Consider the following 19402-nt stretch of genomic DNA (forward strand, 5'->3'; position numbering starts at 1 on the left):
TTCTGTTAAATTGTGTCCCATAAAAAGCATAATATAGCTTAAGAGCTCAATAAAAATACCCAACCTATTTTAGACTTTACTGGTAAGACGATTGAGAGGCAGCAGCAAATATTTGCTTCTTGAGCTGCTTCTTGAATTGTTTAACAAACAATTCAAATTTAAGACCCGATAAGTGCCTTAGTATTATTGTATGTATTTTACTTGAATCCTGGGACAAATATTTTGAAGGAAAATGTATTGAAGAAGAGCTAAACAAAAACAGGGGAGCATTTGTTGCTTGTGATCTGCATGTAAACAGAGCACACTGAGCCATATTCTGCTAGTGTTGCACAATTTACATCAGGACAATGAAGGTACTGATGTGAATTTGACAAGGAACAACAATTAGTTTCCCTATTTTCACAGAACAATGTTACTGCCCCAGCTTTTCCATATTCAACTCCAGGCAGCTTCTCAGTAGTGCACAAAAGAATATCATTTGCATTTTATCTCAAAAATAAAATTCAGAAACACCAGGTGGGCTTATTTGTCTGCTACTGAAGTGAGCACATTTTAGTTTAAAGCCTAACCAGATGACCAGACCTGTAACAGACGCTGAAGGAAAACCCGCTGAGTCACCTCATCTTGATCTTGAAAGAAATTAAAGTTATATTGTGTATGGTGTATTTGGCCAACAGACAAGGTACAGGTACAAGTACAAGTGTGAATGCACCCACAATGCATTGGGACTGCATTCATAACAAATCACCAAACATATTAGGAAGCGGTCTGGGCTACATTCTTTTAGCAGTGTGTGCACATATGTGTTCAGGGCCTACTTGACTGCCATCCGTTGCATAAGTGGACGTACAAATGAATTCATGCATCATTCATTCATTCAATGGCATCCTATCAAAGTGCAAAACAACAGGAAGAAGCCACAACAACAGGCAAAATTATGTATGTATGTGTTTATTTGCATTTAGTGCGGGGAAGTGAGATCTGTTCACTAGTGGTCATTTGAGACACGTGCAGACTCATTCTAATGCATTCTAAAGGTGTGAAGTAATGTACTTAGAGCTGTCTGCAAAAGACCAAAGTACTACACCTAGAACCTCCTGCAAACTTCATTTGGTGCAGGAAAGGACTGAAGGCTACAAAACACCATTAGTTTTTGAGGTAGGCCAAATATACATATCAAAGATGCTCTTGCTCTCCACTGGCTTCTGTATGAGCTAGAAATATATGCAAACTGCACTTGGTTGTCATCGGTTTCTGAGAATTTCACTGAAGGAATACAGATAAGATGTAGAGGAGGTCACAAATTGGACAGAGGCAAGCTTTTTACCATGTTATAATGGACCAGTCTGAAATATAACCATTGGATAAGTTTCACCTGCTCAGTAATTGTGATCTAAAGTACACTGCTTTAATTAAAAAAAAAATGTAATGTGTCAAAACTAAGATGAGTGGATTCTGGCTAGCTGTTAGCAATTGTTGATTTCATTCATCTGCAGTCTGCAAAGTGCACCTGACTACTGTGATTTAGCTCAAACATCCTCCTCTAAAGAGTCTCAGTATGGTTGTTTGTGTCTGCACCTGAGTACGATAACTGTGTTCAGACCCATAACAGAGTCTGATTCAACCAGACTAAACAGCACAGGTCAAAACATCCTAAGAGACGTGGGAGGTTGGAATATGGTCTTTATTCTTCCTCCTCTTTTGTCATAATGATCAAAGACTGAACAATACACATAGTCAGTCTGCAAGCAAAGGATATATATGTAAAATCAAGTGCAGTAATATATGTGTGGAATTAATAGCCTAGTCTAGTTTTTCTCCTTTCCAGCAGGGGTATAAAATGCTTACTTATGCGTATCCTATAATTCACTGAAGTTGGAGGTTGCATGAGTCGCACACAGTAGGTGCTCTATCACAAAAGAGCTCTGACTTGAAATGAAATTTGATGATTCAATTTAGAAAGTTTTTATGTATGAATAATATTCTGCTTTCACAGGCTCAGTGATCATTAATGGTGCCCTGTGGAGTAGCTGTAGTCAAAACAAAGCATTTTTATGATTTCAATTAAGGATGCTTCTCAAGATGACGGCTCAAACAAAGCATGGCTTCAAGGCTGTTTTTAATAACAAATACTTAATTGACGCTGCTCACTTCACTGTCACTCCTGTTAAATCACTTTATTAGCATCTATTGTTTAGAGTACAGTACATCTGTTTAAACTAAGAAAGCTTTGCTGTTAGAACTGTTTCTTTTATATGCTGGGAGGGCTCTTCAATTTCAGTTTCCATTGACTCCCTGCTGAGGAATAGAAAGCCTTTTTTGTTCGTCTCTAAATGTTATTACTAGTAGCTCACTGAAGATCTCTCAGGGTAGTGAGACAAGAAGAAACACTACCCTGAGTATTTTCTCTGAAAAATATGAGTTGGCACTAAAATGGGAACTGAGATGTGAGTGAGAACATGAGCTATTGTGATTTAATGTAGTGTCAATGAACTACATATTACTTACTTACAAGTTATCTTGAGTTACACATAAACCCACCAAAATTAGAATACACTGATTTAGCTGTTATGTTTGAGAGGTGGCAACAAAGGTGAGAAATATTGTGTGCATTTGTGCATTTTTTCATCCACGGCAACAGTTTAATTGCTGTTTTATGGGACACATGAGTCAGCTGGAATTAATTGATGTCATTACTCAGCTGTGAAATGAGCACATACACCACACACAACATTATGATATTAATATAGCTTCATAAATGAGGGCCAGGATGCTAAATGTGTTTTTTGTGTCACGTTACCAGACATCTCCACACTAGATTTGCACTGCAAACAGACCATGACAAAAATAACTTAACACACATACACTAACATATTACCATTCACACCTATGAACAATATAGAGAATTTGAATGCAGCATATAGGTATAGGTAGGAAGAAAAACATATTCACATATAATTCACAGAGGAAAGACTGAGATTGAAACCAAAATCCTGCAGTAACCAACCACTGTAACAGAGCTGCAGTATCATAAAGCATACTATAGCATCACCACATTTTAGAGTGAGACAAAAGCAAAAAATATCAATTATATTCATCACAATAATATTGTTGCCTACCAGAAAATGACTGCATACAGTATAATTCAAGCAAAGCCTTATTTATGAGTTTACAGTCATAATATCTGAATACATTTGCAGATACCATTTTGACTCATACTGACACTGGATGCATCAAACATTCAAAAGTGTTTAACTATATGCATATGTTTATGACACCCATTCGCCTAATACAACTACATTAATTATCACAAATTTACATAATAGCACGACCACAGAAAAATAACATTTGGAAAAAAAGTCCTCGTAATCATAATCTCTGGACTGAAATGCTTGAACAAAGCAAACGAACTTGAGTGCCTCAACAACTGAATATATACTGAACATATGCTAGGGGATTACATTGCAGGTATCTGTCTTAACAACCTCGCAAACAACCGCGATTTAATTTCAATTGTCTTACACTACACAGGATGTCATCGCCAGTCAAAGAAACACCAATATCATTGGAGGAGGCTGCTGATCCCTATAATGAATACATCAGTTCATCTTTCAGTATGTGTGTGTCTCTCCAGTCCCACATGGGAACAGTGGCAACCTGCTCGGTGTTGATACTATTTATGGCAAGAGAGAAGAAACAGCCCTCTGGGGACTATATGTAAACCTATAGGAAAATATGCCCCCCATTTCTCACCTTTCAGGGGGTTGAAATTTATTGACTTGCTTCTGTAAGTGTGATTTCTTATGCAGCAACAGCTCCAGCTGTTATAATGTATACAACACTCAAAATGTCAAATGTCATCCCATTTTCCACGTTGAATGCCAAAACACATCCATAATATGATGCAGCTGTATCTGGTCTTGTTAGTTAGTATGTTATATCAGCTCTTATTAGTCTTCATATATACTGTAGGTACCAGAGTAACAGGGACTGTGAAACAGCTAAGGGAGAGTTGTTTTCTCTGGTTTGACAAGGTGGCAAAATCTGACACACTCAATAGGAGAGTCAAGAAGAGAAAATAAACAATTTCAAATTAATGAGAGTCAGTGACAGTGTCACCATCCAAAAGGGAGCAGAAACAGGAGAATGTCTGTTTGGAATATGAATCAAAAACTGTTTTATTTCTTTGTTTTAAACAATAACTGAGTTCAGTGTGGAAAATAAAGTTTAAATGTCTGTTTTTATCAAAAATATAGTATAAGGCCTTTGGTATGCATCTTTTCCATTTCCACAAACAGAAAGCTATAAAATTAAAATGAGTCAAGTCAAGTCCATTTTATTTGTATTCCATACACAAGTAAGGGAAAAAAATCTCAAATATATTTAGGAGCCACAAGCAGTAATACAACTCTATACTTTATCAGGAGTAATGTAACTCTGGCTGCACCATTGTGGAACCTCACAGAAAATGTTGACTTCTTCAAATGTGAAGTCGCCAAGGGATACAGAGAAAGTCCTTCCTTTTAAATATGATGAGAACCGTTGCAGAACAGGTTCAAATAAACAATATATGTTTTTAAGGGTAATTTGTAGAACTGTTTTGAACTGGCCATGGAAGTCTTTTCTCTCTTTTACATGCTTAACTACAGTCATTGTGTATTGGGCTCTAAGCACTTCATCAACTCGATAGACCTATGTTGAACTGTGTACCTGAATGCCTCCTGTGTAGTTACTCACTGCTGACCTGCTTAATGTGCTGGTAACACTACACTTTCTGTATAGACACGAGATCAGAGTTTCCATTCCTGATTAAAAGCTCTTTTTTCTTTCTTTCCTTTCTCGTCATCTCTGGTCTCTTGCTGACACAGCAGAGCAGCACCCTGATTGCTTGTGTACTTAAAGTTCATTTATATTAAACGTATCACCAATTGCATCAGATTCGACATGATGCTCCCCTTTTTCCACAACAATACGCCCACCAAGTGTTATGTCAATTGGATGAATGGTTCAAGAGATACACAAAGGACAAACACACATACATACAGAAAGATGGAGAGAGATGTCTTGCTTTATGTAGAGATGCCATGATCAACTCTCAGGTCTAACAATACTAGAATAGAAAGTTCATTTTAAGATGACTACTTCGACAAGAAATGTTTCAGTACTATGATTCAATCTAAAATCCAATTACTACACATCATACAGCTTGTGTACAATTAGATAACAGTGCAGTTGTTTGTAGACGACCTTTTGAAGGTTTTACTAAAGATAGGAAGGCTGGAGATGTGTCTATAGTGACTAGTTATGAATGGGTCAAGATTACTCTCTTTCAGTAGCGGAGTAACAACAGCATGCTTGAGAGAAGTGGGGAAAAGTGGGACGCTTCTGTAACTATAAAATGATAACTATGTCTATATCTGAAAACTTCAAAATATGTTCTCCATACCATTTGTTCAGCTGTCTCTATGGTGACAGTCGAACAAATAGCTAGCTCCAGGAACCTATACAGTGAGTCACACATAGACCCTCCAGCAGTGAAAGGATCCAATTAATCTTGACTAGATATATCTGTACAACGGCTGCTCCTCACTAGCTTTAGTGCCTGACAGAAGAATGGATTTGCTATTGCAGACAGCAGTTTCACTTGTCAATCATCTGACTGAAACTATCTGAAGATCTGTCTACTTGTGAAAAATTAGTTGAACAATTCTCACCTGGAGCATCAGTAGCTGCCCAAGCCAATTAAAAGTCATATGTGTCAAAAACTGCACATAGTTGAAATGAAAGAAGTACCCAAGTACCCAGTCACTCATCCCCTATAGGCTGTGGTCTACATGAATTCATGTTAGTAATAATGGACATTTATTTTTACTTAAAATGCATAGAAATCTATTTATCTGCTTGTCATTTCACCCAAATGTGGCTTTAACATAATGGTTCCTTATCAAACAGTCGATTAGTAAAGTTATAACACTTATGGGGGAAAAAAAAGAAAAGATCAGCGCTCGGGACCTAATAGTAACAACAACATTTACAGCCAGCTTTAAAGCCATAAGGCTGAATTGATACTTACAAGATTGTTGGCTTAAGTATCATTTTAAGGGTGTAAGAGCCCATTTTGGGGCCATATTCCATCATGTAAATGAGCATAGTGAGTGTACTGCAATCTGAAACAACACTGCGACTGCATTATAATTAGGGAAAATGTCCCATGATGCAAAGGTACAGCTTTAAGGTGTTTTTTTATTGCTATTGCACAGCAGTGGGGTTCTACTTCAATGAGGAATTCGTTTTTTGAGGTTATATCAGTATTTGGCTATGAAAATAATCAGATAATATGGTACATTTAGCCTTTTCATAGTTTCTTGATAATAAAAATGTAGAATGACACATCCCTTTTTTTAACTGCTGACCATTTGAAACATGGTTTTCATCTGACTGCAGTCATTTGCTGCAGTGGTGCCACATATAGTTGTATTGTGTGCTGCTGCCTAAACAGTATCTCAAATAGTAAGTAGAGCAACTAATAAGAAACCGCAGCCTGTAATTCTAAACGTCTGTCACATAGGAAAATTGCTCCTGATAAAAAATATTTATTATGACTTCTGGAGGTCATTAAACTTTTCACTGAGCTGCAGTTTTACGAGGTGTCTTCTTGTATTTTACTCTACTATTATGAGAATGTGTTTGCTAGTTTGGATCACCATAATGACAGCTCTACTACTGTATGTAAACGCTTTGCCCACATTCCCCATGTCTGGCATCATCCATCATCAAGTGACGGGTGTGGCCGCCAGCAATATTACCCTTAGGTGCAGAGGTCTTTAAGATAGCTCATCTAGCCTGCTTGCATGACCATTCCATATAATTTAAAGATAAATTAGACCCTGCATACAGTGAAAAAGAAAATGATGATGTGGGCAAAGCTGATAATAAAGCAGTAATGTGTCCTCTCTGAAAGAACCAGTTAAGCTGAAATTGCCCCAGTATGGGAGATTTCTCATTACTTACAGTAAGCACAGCAATTGTAGGTGCCGTACAACATAAAGATGAGAATTGACTCTCATTTACATGTGATGAATATCAGAGGGTCTCCTGGTTTTGTCCTTTTAAGAGGCACACATTTCAAAATCTATAGGACTCTGCACTTAAGGCTTTTAATAAAATAATATATGTCATTATTATATATTACAGTATTCTATAACAACTACATTTTACATGTATTTGTATATGTATGTCTACTGTGTATAGCCACAGAAAAAGAGGGAAATATAAATTCTTGGCACATATGAAAAAAACACACGTAAAAAATATATGCTAAACTATACATGTCTAAATAACTACTACGGTAGATGAGAAAATTCTTATGACCTTCTGTATTGTACCTACAGTACAGAATAGGAGAATTGAGTCATTCATATGATTAAAATATGAATCTTATCCTTCATTACATGTGGGTCTATATTTAGAGGAGGTAGTATGCAAAGAGAATAGTAATGTGTAAGCAATAATAAGTAACCAGAGCAGGTATTCATCAGCCATGCAAAGATTGTAATCAGCATGCATTCAGATGAGGCTGCTTTGATAGCAAGGAGGAGAGCATTCAAAATGTGACAGAAGACAGGTGTTTCACAGTTATTCACTCCATGAGTCTCACATTTTCTATGCAGGGAGCAGCACATTTTGTAGACTCTTGGCTCAGAAGCAACAGCACCACAATCACACACTTCTTTTGAATTTTCTGAACATTAAAAAACACTTCGTAATTGTTTTGTAGTAAAGTACTCTGCTTTGCATGATAATTTGTGTTATATTTTTAGTTTCTTGTTTCCAAAAGAAGTTGATTGGTTGAAATACTTTGTCTACTCTTTCTCCCTTGTTAAAATCTACACCTTACTAAATATCAGAATAGGCACATCAAAGTTAATAAAGCCTAGATAGAGAGAGAGAGCGAGAAAAACATTTAAAATAATGTAGTCAGATTAATATTTGAATATAATGTCAGATTAACAAGGAGATTATTTTAATAGACAACTTTAAAACAAACAACAAGGGTGCACAACAGGTCTGATCTCGTGATTAGGGTTGCTCTGATTCATAGGTTAAAAAACTCCTTATTTAGCCTATCTTATACTGGCCCTTTATGCAGCCCCTTAGTTCAGCCTCTGTCTTTAACAGGCAGTCTCAGCTCCTGTATTTTTAAGGCCAACCTTTCCGATGGCCCAGTTTCAGGAAGCATGTAGAGGCACGTATCAGACTAGTGTTAAGTTACTGCTGTCCAACATTTCCTGCTTTCCTGCTTCATATTAAAACTTTTTAAATGACTAAATAATGGGAGACTTATTGTGAAGAATTCACAGGAAACAAATTGTGTTCCTCACTAAATTAGCGGCACAGAAAATTCAACAACATATCACGATATTTGGAACTATTTGTTCAGTTAGAATGAATACAGGGAGGAATAGTACAAACAGAAACAGTGATGATGATATTTGATAAAGAGCTGCAGACACCAGGACACCTTCAACAGGTTAACCACTTATTTTACTTTGCCTTGCGTGTAATGGAAAAACACTCACAGCGTGCCAGCTGGACTCCAGTCATGGCTCAGTGTGACAACCACCAAAACAATGAACCAATGTCATAATGTTAGTGGAGTAAAGGAAGTGAACTCAGATGATGTTAGTGGAGCAGATATAAAGAAATTTGTCATGAGTGGACGTCTGCTTAGGCTGAAACTAGAAAAAACTGTTGGAAACTGAGCGGAGCGTTCAGAGCAGTCTGAGGCTGGTACTTTTTCCTCAAAGGGATTAAATCTACATGTGTTACCTCCTTATTTGACAGGGTGGTCACATTAACACTTCTGTTTAATATAAAAGCACAGAAACTTCATGTTATCTGGGCCACCGTTTCCACTGTGAAAAGGTGAAAAGACTTCAGAGAAATAGTGGATCCTCATTTATCCACTGTCAAGCTCAAAGCTGAACTAGGGTCATCCCTCATGTGAATTTTCTTTCTTCCCCTCCCAGTCCTTCCCCACTGCTAAGCAGTGAAGGGGCTTCTTCTGTTTGAATAGATTATAAATCATTGCTGTGTAATGAAGATTAATGAGAGACAATCTTTCCTCCCACAACCATTACCTAAAAAGTGCACTTTAGCAAGGTACTGAACGATGAAAAGGTAAAGCAAAGGTGTTAACAGTAACAGAGGACAGTGTGTGTGTGTGTGTGTGTGTGTGTGTGTGTGTGTTTCACATCTCTTATTTCTTTATCACTCTTATATATCTTTCCTTTGTTGGCTATATTAAAGAACATGAACTCTAAAGTTAGGAGAGTCATATGTTCATCCTTCAGTATTCTGTATGTGATAACTGTGAAGAGTTTTTTCCACAGTGACTACCAGTCCACTGTTCTCATCTCATACTGATACACTGAGGCACTTTGTTGGATCAACGCTCCCTGGAGACATTATTATTCAGAAGCGATGTATATGTGTGATGACAGCGACAGCCTCACCTTGAAACTCAAAGTCCAAGACCCACTGTGCACTCACACTGCCCCCTGTGCATTTGCTGTGCTGTGGCATGTCATATATGCTGATATATGTCAGCATCTTCCACTGTGATTCTAGTGATTGAAACAGTTTCACTGATTATTCCAACTGTTTAAATAGTCTAAAAGCTCTGCAAATAGAGCTTTGCTGTTTTAAAAGATAAGGACTTGATAAGACTTGTCACTTGGATCAATCCCATTTGTCATTCATCTACTACTTGAATGCAACCAAACATGAATTAGACTGTTTTAATAGAATCTGTAGAGTATTTACTCAATCTCTTTTACATGTTGATTCAAGTGAAGTGGAACACTGAGGAATAAAGAGAGAAAGGGTTGCAGAACAGAAAAGGAAAAATCAGAACAATCTCAGCCCATATGTAGGTCAGTGGTTTTACCTGGCCCAGAGCAAAAGGACGCAATCACAGCCAGTATACAGATGTAACTGAGGTAGGGCATCCATGACACACTGTCCTGGGATGAGAGAGGGAGGGAGATAAAATTGCAATGACCAGAAATGTTGTTGTCTAAAAATGCATTTATATGACATTACATTTCCTTTTTTTGCCTTGTGGAAATCCTGCTGATCAGTGCTTATTAAACAACGTATTGATATCTTGAATGATAGACAAGATGAGGTTCAACATTTTCAATGTCTTATATGAGTGAGAGCACGAAGTGGTATTTTTATGGTTTGGATTAGAGTAAATTCTTGTTTTGCAGAGATGATAACCTGGTTTTCTCAGAACAGGAAGCATGAAGGTCATTTGTTCTCAGTATAATTGGACCACAGTAGCGAGCACCTCTGTGCATTGTGACAGCACTTCACTTACAGCTTGTCTAGAATGAGGTCAGTGGGAAGAGTGGCTTACCTGGAAATTGAGGAACACTGTGAGCAAACTGAAGAACACAGCCATGGCAGAGAAACCAAATATGAGGAGGGGTTTCCTTCCAATTCGTTCTATCACTAAACCCTGGGGAGAAAAGACAGCACTGTATTAAAAGCATTTCCAGCGGTTTCTGTCTATAAAATTAAATCATTGAGACATGATGATAGACTTATTTTCACATCTATTTAAAATGTTGTTCCTCTCCTTGTTAACGTTGTTGTATTTATTGGACGTGACAGTCCAGGATGCAAAACTAAAACCTAATATGAAAGCAAAGATTTGCTAAAGGAAGCAGGCAGTATATCTCCTCTATTTGTTTAACCCCACATACCGCCAATACAATCTAGGTGAATAAAGTTGGCTGTCGACGATACATTATACATATTGCATCATATGGTATATATAGAATGACATTATACGCAATGCTGAATGCGGTTCATCAATAATTCCATTAGTACTTATCGCTCACTCTTTTACCCAGGTGTCTTTGCACTTGGGTCATGGATTTGCAGTGTGGGTTATGAGACATAGGTTACAACTTCAAGACCAAAGAAACCTCTAGTCACAGCTGCAGGCTTTCTTCCATCATGGCCTTGCAGGCAAGCCGAATGAGCATTAAAGTATTCATGGGGACTCTCACCTCACCTAACCAGTGGGATTTCATGAGGTTGAGAAGAAGGTCACTGGCATTTGTACACTGGTATTTGTGACTCTGCTGCAAGGGGCTTCTGAATGGAGACATGCTAGAAAAGATAACACATGGTCTTTTTCTATGTGTGTGTGTGTGTGTGTGTGTGTGTGTGTGTGTGTGTGTGTGTGTGTGTGTCAGCCTTTCAGAGGCTTTTGGGAAAGAAAGATGTATCCCAAGAGCTGGAAGAGGTTCATGCAGAGCTCAGTGTGTGTGTGTGTGTGGAGATGGAGGTGGAGGTGGAGATGTAAGGAAGGTGCTGGGCTACTGAAAAGACAAAATTAAAGTACATGTTTCCACTGTTACATAGTTTTTTCACTATTATGTGCTTAATTTGACCCGTTTCCTGCTGGCAGTGGGTTATGACCCAGAACTCCTTCAAAAGTATTGATATTCATTGCACACACACACACACACACAGACACAGAGGCTGAATATTTATAAGGCTGTGTGTGTGCTTGAGCCTGTATAATGGAGAGTGGGGACATAAGTGAAGTGTCTGCCAACTATGGGAATGTGACCCGAGAGACAGAAAACAAGACTATGTCAAAACCTGGTCTACAGTTGGACCATGCATAAAATGCTAGAGGGCTTTTAATTAGTATATCACCTGGTTACCTGGTTTGTAGCAGCTTTAACATTTATTTTTATCTAGGTGGATGGGTTTTTTTTGTATAGCACTTTTTATACAGTAGTTGTAACTCAAGGTGTAGTACACATAGGAACATCTTGGTTGTAGACTACATGGAGCTGTTGTTAAGATTTAGTATCAAGTTGATAATTAATGCTAAGTGTAAATGACCCTCATTGTGTTTCAAGTGTGTAATGTATTTGTTTTATTGCTTTTATTTTATTTACCATAAAAAACAGAATTGCTTTACTTTGAAAAGAAATGAAACACATGGAAACTGACATGAAGTCACACTGATGACGACACACATCAAGTACACTAATCCTCTTTTCATACATAAATGTCACACGCTGTCTCTTTCAGTATGTACTTGTGGCACTATTCTCACCTGAAAAATATTATACTTAATAAAGTGACAGTGAAATGACCACAGCTTGAACTCTAACATTGCTGCTTGCTGTTGGTTGGTGTAAAATGCATTCTGGGAAACTTAACTTGGCCAACCAATGGTGTCACTTAATTGCTCAATCAGTCAGTCAGTCAGTGACTCAGTGACAGACACGTGTAGGGCTACATAAACCCTTTTGAGTACTGAGTGTTATGTAATGTAGGCCTTTGATTGTTTCATGATGATATATCTCAATACAGTGTTTTCATGACACACTGCCACCCCCAGTGTTCACAAGACACCAATGCCTGGCTGAAAGATTTATGATTAAAAGGCATCAAATTTTATTAATAACACTAAGTAAAATCATACTGACAAAAAATTAAACCATCATTTAATGACTTACAATTGCAATAGAATCCTGTGTTTCCATGTCTTATTCATTTCATTCACATAGATAACATAATCAAGTGCTGATAATACTGGATTAAAGCACAATTTTCACACAATGTGAATAATCTACACAATAGCCCACTTCTTGACAGACTCAACAGAGGTCAGAATGGCGACATCAGCCCTCACGGTTGGTAGGACTAAAATCTCTGGTCATTATTCATCACATCAAGAAGCAGATGAGCCATTAAAGACAACTGGCCACAGCTCAAGGCGCCACTGGCCCTTCACATGCGCCTCAATTTCTGCAGTGTCCCTCTCCCCTCCGGAGGGGCAGTGAATGAGGAAATCTGTCGCATAAACACATACTGACAATGGCGCTTTGATCGTTTTCACACTGGTGACAATCAACCTATAAATTGTCATGCAGGACAAAGGCATTAAAGGACAATACAACATGTTTGTGCCAGCCATGTACTCTCTTGGTGTCTGCGGTTGATCTGCATATTTGAAGATATCATAGCTTGTGTTTCTTCCCTTTAGAAGAAGTCATTTGCAGATAATCATATTTGTACAGTGTGCAAAAACAACATCTCTCAGCTTGAAAATATCTCAAGCCTGAAAATCCATCAGAATTTAAATAAAGCATATTCCTATTCGTTCATTTGGCCTAAACCATATCTGTATGTTACACTGTTCCCTGCAAATTAATAAGGCAAGTAAATGCATAGGCAGGCACCACCATTGTTCTCTTGTTAAATGCTTCTTTCCTACCAGAAGGACGTTTTTTTCATTTGTTGATAATTTGTTTGTGTTTAGACTTCAGTTTGCCGAAGGGCTACAGAGTGTGACGACACAGCCTAATACGTGTGATTTAATGTGGGATGGCACACACACCACGATTCTTGTGTGCTAGCCAGCCATATAGTGACAAGTTTGCTGCAGTGAAAGGGCGATGGCCCAGTAGGGCTCTAGAAAAGGGAGCAGGAGGTCAGTGGATAGCATTTTGCATTAAGTAATCATATATTGTGGCTATTTTGTTCATAATATGTTGCACAAAGAAGTTCTACTGAGTGTTTTAGGATCAGTAAATAAGAATAAATTAGTTAAACAGGGCTTTAAAAAGTAGAGTAAATATGTGTTTGTTTGATGCTTAATGATGCATTCATATTTAATGAGATGCTAGATTCAAAGGCAGCGTGAATGCATAGAAAGCAAATGGGAATATATGAACAGATGCAATGGACATAAGCAGATAAATATTTGCTCCAGGCATTGTGGATTGTGGTGAAGATGCTCTACTTGAAAAAATGCTATGACTACTTAACATATACTATACTACTACTTAACACTAAGTCAAAATGAGGTGCCTACTTATGCAAAGCCCTGCAGATAATATGATTTCATGATCAATCTTCAAGATGTGTCAGCCACCTTTTCTTGCTGCTTTCCATTACAGAAAGCTAACATGCAAAAAGAAAAGAAAAAGAAAAAGTTGCCCTGCCTCCACAAGACCTATTTTTTACTGTGACATACTCAGTTATTAATTCTCTTATCTTGTTGTTGACATGTCACTATCGTCCATTTCTCTTGACCTTGTGACTCTTGGGCCCTTATCCCATGAATTAACATTTTCATAACATATATTTCACTCAGATTTCAGGTGTTGTTCGATCTCTTTGTATCCACCTTTTTACAAGCTTCCAGCAAAACTTTAAATAAGTATCCTATTGTATTGTATTCTATTTAATCTCTATTAACACAATGTCTCCTGTCATATTACCAAAGTACAGTATTATACATCCTCAAGGTTTATCATAGGCCAGAATTTTGATACTAGCCATATGAACATTTTTCCAAAACTGTACAATTTCAGGACAAAGCCAAAATACATGAGAATGATCTTCCAACAAGGTTCCCTCGAAGTACCTGAGGATACCTGAGACTGTTGTGTTCCCCACATATTTCCCAAATAGTTTCCCATTAGGTGCTGATATAATGTAGATATATTAGTCTATGTTTTTTGAATTATAAACTCAAATTATGGTTCTAATTATTTAACTTTCATCAGACTTTACATTGCACTTTATTTTTCTTTCAGGAAAGTCCCTTAATTGCAGATATCTGAAGAAATCCTGAATGTCATCATACCATTTGGAATCCATCATTTGAACGTGAATCTGATCAAGAGTGCCTGAATAAAATGTCTTTCATAGATAATGTTAATGTAATGTTATATACAGTATGTTTGTCATGTATGATCTTTACTTGTTTACGCCTGCCATATGAAATGTGCTATATGAATAAATTTGACTTGACTTGACTCTCCAATGTCTTTATGGCACATTAGCTTTTCAAAGCGGACTGTAGCGAATAAGAGGGAAACTCTAGTTTTGGTCTAAATGGGGTTACATTGTATGTGCTTCAGACTACTAGGCACACAATGGAATTGCTTTTCTCAAAGGCAGTTTTCCTGCAGCTTCAACAATAATACATGTTATCAGTTTTTACCCTCCTCTAGCCACATGTGTCCACATTGCTGAAAATAATTCAATAAAAAGGCTGGAGTGACTCATCCATCCATTCCATATATTTCCTACACCTCCTTATTTTTTTTCATTGTAGCTGGGGGGCTATCCCAGCATGCATTGTTAGCGCAACAGGTACAGGTTGTTACACACATACTGCAGTCAGCATGAAAGGTTTCAGTTAACACTTTCATGTCTCTGGGCTGTGGGAGGAAACCAGAACAGCTGAATAAAACCCATGTTAAAACACAACAGTCAAAGACCCTGCAGCCACTGTGACAGTCATAAGGACAAACCCAGGAAAGGAGGAGAATGTTAAGACAATGAAAGAATAACTGCTCACCCTCACCTTTTCCCTTTCCAGCACTACATCCAAAAACAGACAAAATTGTTATACTGTATGGAAATTTCAAACGCATTAGTATGATGGCCCTGTTACAAGTGGACATCCCTAAATCTACAGTATAGTGACCAATGGACTCTGCAGCTCAGTAGGTTGTTGGAAACAGAAATAATACATACAATGCTGCTATTGAAGTCAATCACATTATCGACCGTTTTCCTCCCCTACAAATCCTGTGTACTACTGCTCTGATAATGACACCATGCAAGTGTCACCCAACAACAAATGAATGCGTCTGAGGTGCAGTATTGCCACAAGCAACTATAAGATTCCTTTAATAAGCTGCCAAAGACAGAAGGTGTTAATTTAGCTTGAGAGGAGATAACACATTTGGATGTTCAGGTCCAAGGACATCCATTGCCTGTACATAAAGTTCAATGATGTTACACTTCCAAGAAGGTGATTATTGAATCAAAACATAGATTTGCATAAAACGGTTTATTAATTAATTATATTTACAGTTTCTTTGCATTACAGCATTATGTTGTTAGATATATCGTTAAGTGTTGTCTACTGTGATGATAGTACATACTGACAGACCTGGATGACAGCATATGTGTTTAATAAAAGGTGGTGTGTGTATACGTTTTTCCCCTGCATGGTTTCAGAAAATAAATAGCAAAACACATAAAAGAGATATATAATATAATATATGCCATATGTGTTTGAATATTATTTGTTTATACATGCATGACTTGGTAAAGCCATGAAAATGTCTTCTGTCTACTTTTGTCATGCAAATGAAGTACAAATATAATTACTGTTGCGTAATAATAATATACATCAGAATTAAGTTGAAAACTACAAAGTAAAAAGTAATTATTTACAAAATATGCTCATATTGCTACCACAATTCAAAGGGATCTCATGACTAGCCTGGAGGCGAGGCTAATATTACATGATACACAAGAATAGCTGGTCAGTGGTAACTACTGTCCAGTGGAACATGTTACTACAGTGAGTAACATGTTCCACTGGACATGGACATATGTTATATTATGTCAAATATATGATTATGACATTGGACAGTACTGATACAAGCAATTCTTTGCTTCCAGATAATATCATATCATCATGTCACATTCTCATTTTCAGCACATCAAACCATAAGGGACATCCTTCCTCTTCTGTTTGTCTGTGATCACAAAGCAGATCTTAATTTCCCTACAGAGGAATACCATGAAAGATGGTGTCTTCTGGGTGCACCCAAGGCCTGGGTACTCCCAAAACTCATTAACACCAAACTGCAGAATGCTAAAGACATGTAATCTTTCCTCATATATTTTCAGTGTTTACACACAAGTTTTACAGGTGACCTACTTCAGCCTTTCTTTTGTGACTGTTTATTTCCTTTCTTTGAGTGGAGTAAAGTCCATTTATGAAAAGTCAGAACTGCTAGCAACTCTGTATTATTAATCAGTATCTACTTCTTAAACAAGGACCATGCACATCACATTCATCTCACAATAAGACACGATCACATATGCCACATTTAGCTATTAGCTAACTTTCATCTGTAGTATCTGGACAGGCACACACACACAAAACAACAAAAAACATTCCTTTAGATGCAACACCAAAGTCACTATAGTCTCTATAACACTAACAATCATACAGAAAAAGCTACAAGCACGCATGAATAAATAAATACCAACACACTCACCCAGTACTGTACAACTATAAAATTACAAATTGTTGACATGACAGGTTGCTCAATATATTATTTTGCACCATGGTAAAGAGTCTGTGTAAGTGTGTGTATGGTGTAAAGGTATTAATGATGAAATAAGGTTAGAGCTTAAACCAGGATGTACCCTGTGGTGCATTAAATCACAAGATTTGTGGATGATGCCTCACCTTTGAAATGTTTGCAACCTAAATGAAAGAAGTTGCGTTTTAAATGGCAGGTGTATACTTTGATTTGAATCTCATAAATATTTGATATAAGTCTTAAAACTACAAATAAATATTTGAAACTCTTGAAACCACAAATCAAATGGATCTTTCTCATCAGACGTCAAAGCCTCCCTGACTCTGAGGCTCATACAAATTTGGCATCTTTCAAGAAGAAAGGTGTCAAATATTGTGAATTGTCCTGGAGGAAGTTCTGTCTTGCGTTTGATTGTTTGTTATAAAGGAAAGCTTTCACAGTTTAGAGTTATGGGACCTTGTATACAATACAAATATGGAGCAACACCTTGAATGAAAAAAGTTAGACTTAGTAGAAGTATTAAAAAATGTATTATCATGGCCTTTTTTGACTCACTTTTATAAATACTGGATCTATATTTTAAACATATCTGTGACCTTTTACTCATCAAACATAGTTGGGATTTCTATAAAGCCCAGACTCCCCTCTGTCCTCTAGCAGACTGTTTCTAAAGCTATTTACATAAAATCTACAATATTAATGACTATATACTCCAATTGGCTGGAGATGTGAGCCCTCATCTTCACCTGCAGCTAAATGGACTACTACGTAATGAATAATGCAAATTCCCTTATGAACATCTTAACCTGCAGTGATGGCTGCAGCTGGAGATGTAAAACAGTGTATAGTGGTCTATGAACTGGACTCTGGTCCTGAATGGGAAAGGGGAGAATCTGTGGTTGCACAGCTCAGATTCCAAAGGATGTTTCAGAATGGTAAGACCATGTCTAAGTTCCCTAACAAAATTGTAGAGTACATTCACTTAGCTTTAGCCCACTGGCTGTGTTCTGATTTGCTGCATTTCCTGCATATTTGATTTGACTGCTCTGTTTGACATAGTAATGAGTTCAACCTCAATACTGCTAGCTCTTGAGTAGGGAATTTTAAAATTTCAAAATTTCAAAAAAACTAAAAAATAGAGAAGATAGAAATAAATAAGTTTACAGCAGAGGAGGACTCCCACCATCAAACTAGTCTACGCCAAAGTTCTATTTTTTTATTTTCCACAATACCAGCACTTTATTATAAATTATTCTCATCACTTCTTTGTGTGTGGTATTAGCTCATTATTTTCAGCATTAAAATAAGGGTGGTCTGTAGAAGCCATTTGGGTGAGGATGCTGTAGGCTGAGAGGAAAAACTGGTGTCTGAAGGATGCCAGATGTTTGAAGTCACTCAGTGGGGTCTTGTCACTGCCACGAATCAAATACTTAATGCACTCATGCTGTGAGGAATCACAGGCATAGATAGCACCCACACAGGGGATTAAAACACTAATTAATTGAAGCGAGATGACAAGTTGATCGCTCACTGCATTTTGTGCCATGTTCTTGTTTGTAAAGTAGCGCTTGATACACAGAAATTGTGCCTGAAGCTGTGTTTGTATTACACCGGTAAATGATTTGACCCTTTTGACCTAAATGGTCCCCAAATGTAACAAGAACTCAGTTTGGTTTTTGGAAACTAAACTCAGAAATTGACATTTGCATTAGTGTTTTCATTTCCAATGCATCTAAGGAAAATAAGGACAATCAAATCAATAACAGATTAAAAAGTGAAGACCTTCTGGAGGATAATACAAATGTAAGAAAAGAAAGACTCCTGTTTCAAAGGTGGCAACAATAAAAAGCTTTTCGTCTTAATTGAATAGCTGACATCATTGTTTCTTCTTAATTAAGTAGTCCCACATGAATCTAATAAAGTTTCAGTTTTTCTTACTCACTTATCCTCTTTGGCTCACTTATCAGTTTTAGTCAAGAAGTCAGCTACAGAAAAGTCAATTTAACATCAATGACATTAAAGGACAAACCCTAATATTGGAGTCTTAATGAATGCTGTACAAGTATTCACTAAATGAGTTTAAGCGTTGTTAAACACAGAGCAGACCTGGGAAGAGTTTGCAGGGACATTTTCAGAAGAAGTCCACAAACTAGACTAGATTCTTGAAGTGAAAAAAGAGGAAATGTTTCAGAATACATATCTGCCCTACAGGAATTTCT

General features: G+C 37.3%; 1 protein-coding gene across 1 annotated transcript in view; it reads right to left on the reverse strand.

The window, feature by feature from the left end:
• The window catches only part of slc2a9l2 (solute carrier family 2 member 9, like 2), a 90345-nt gene that overhangs the window by 29396 nt on the left and 41547 nt on the right, over window positions 1-19402 (reverse strand). The window contains exons 10-11 of the mRNA XM_053315115.1: window positions 10424-10525; window positions 9950-10025 (exon numbers count right to left, since the gene is read on the reverse strand). Coding sequence (XP_053171090.1) covers window positions 9950-10025; window positions 10424-10525 — 178 coding nt within the window. The remainder of the gene's footprint in view (window positions 1-9949; window positions 10026-10423; window positions 10526-19402) is intronic.

The sequence above is a fragment of the Scomber japonicus genome, chromosome 3, assembly GCF_027409825.1.
Source record: "Scomber japonicus isolate fScoJap1 chromosome 3, fScoJap1.pri, whole genome shotgun sequence".
Taxonomy (NCBI): Eukaryota; Metazoa; Chordata; class Actinopteri; order Scombriformes; family Scombridae; genus Scomber; species Scomber japonicus.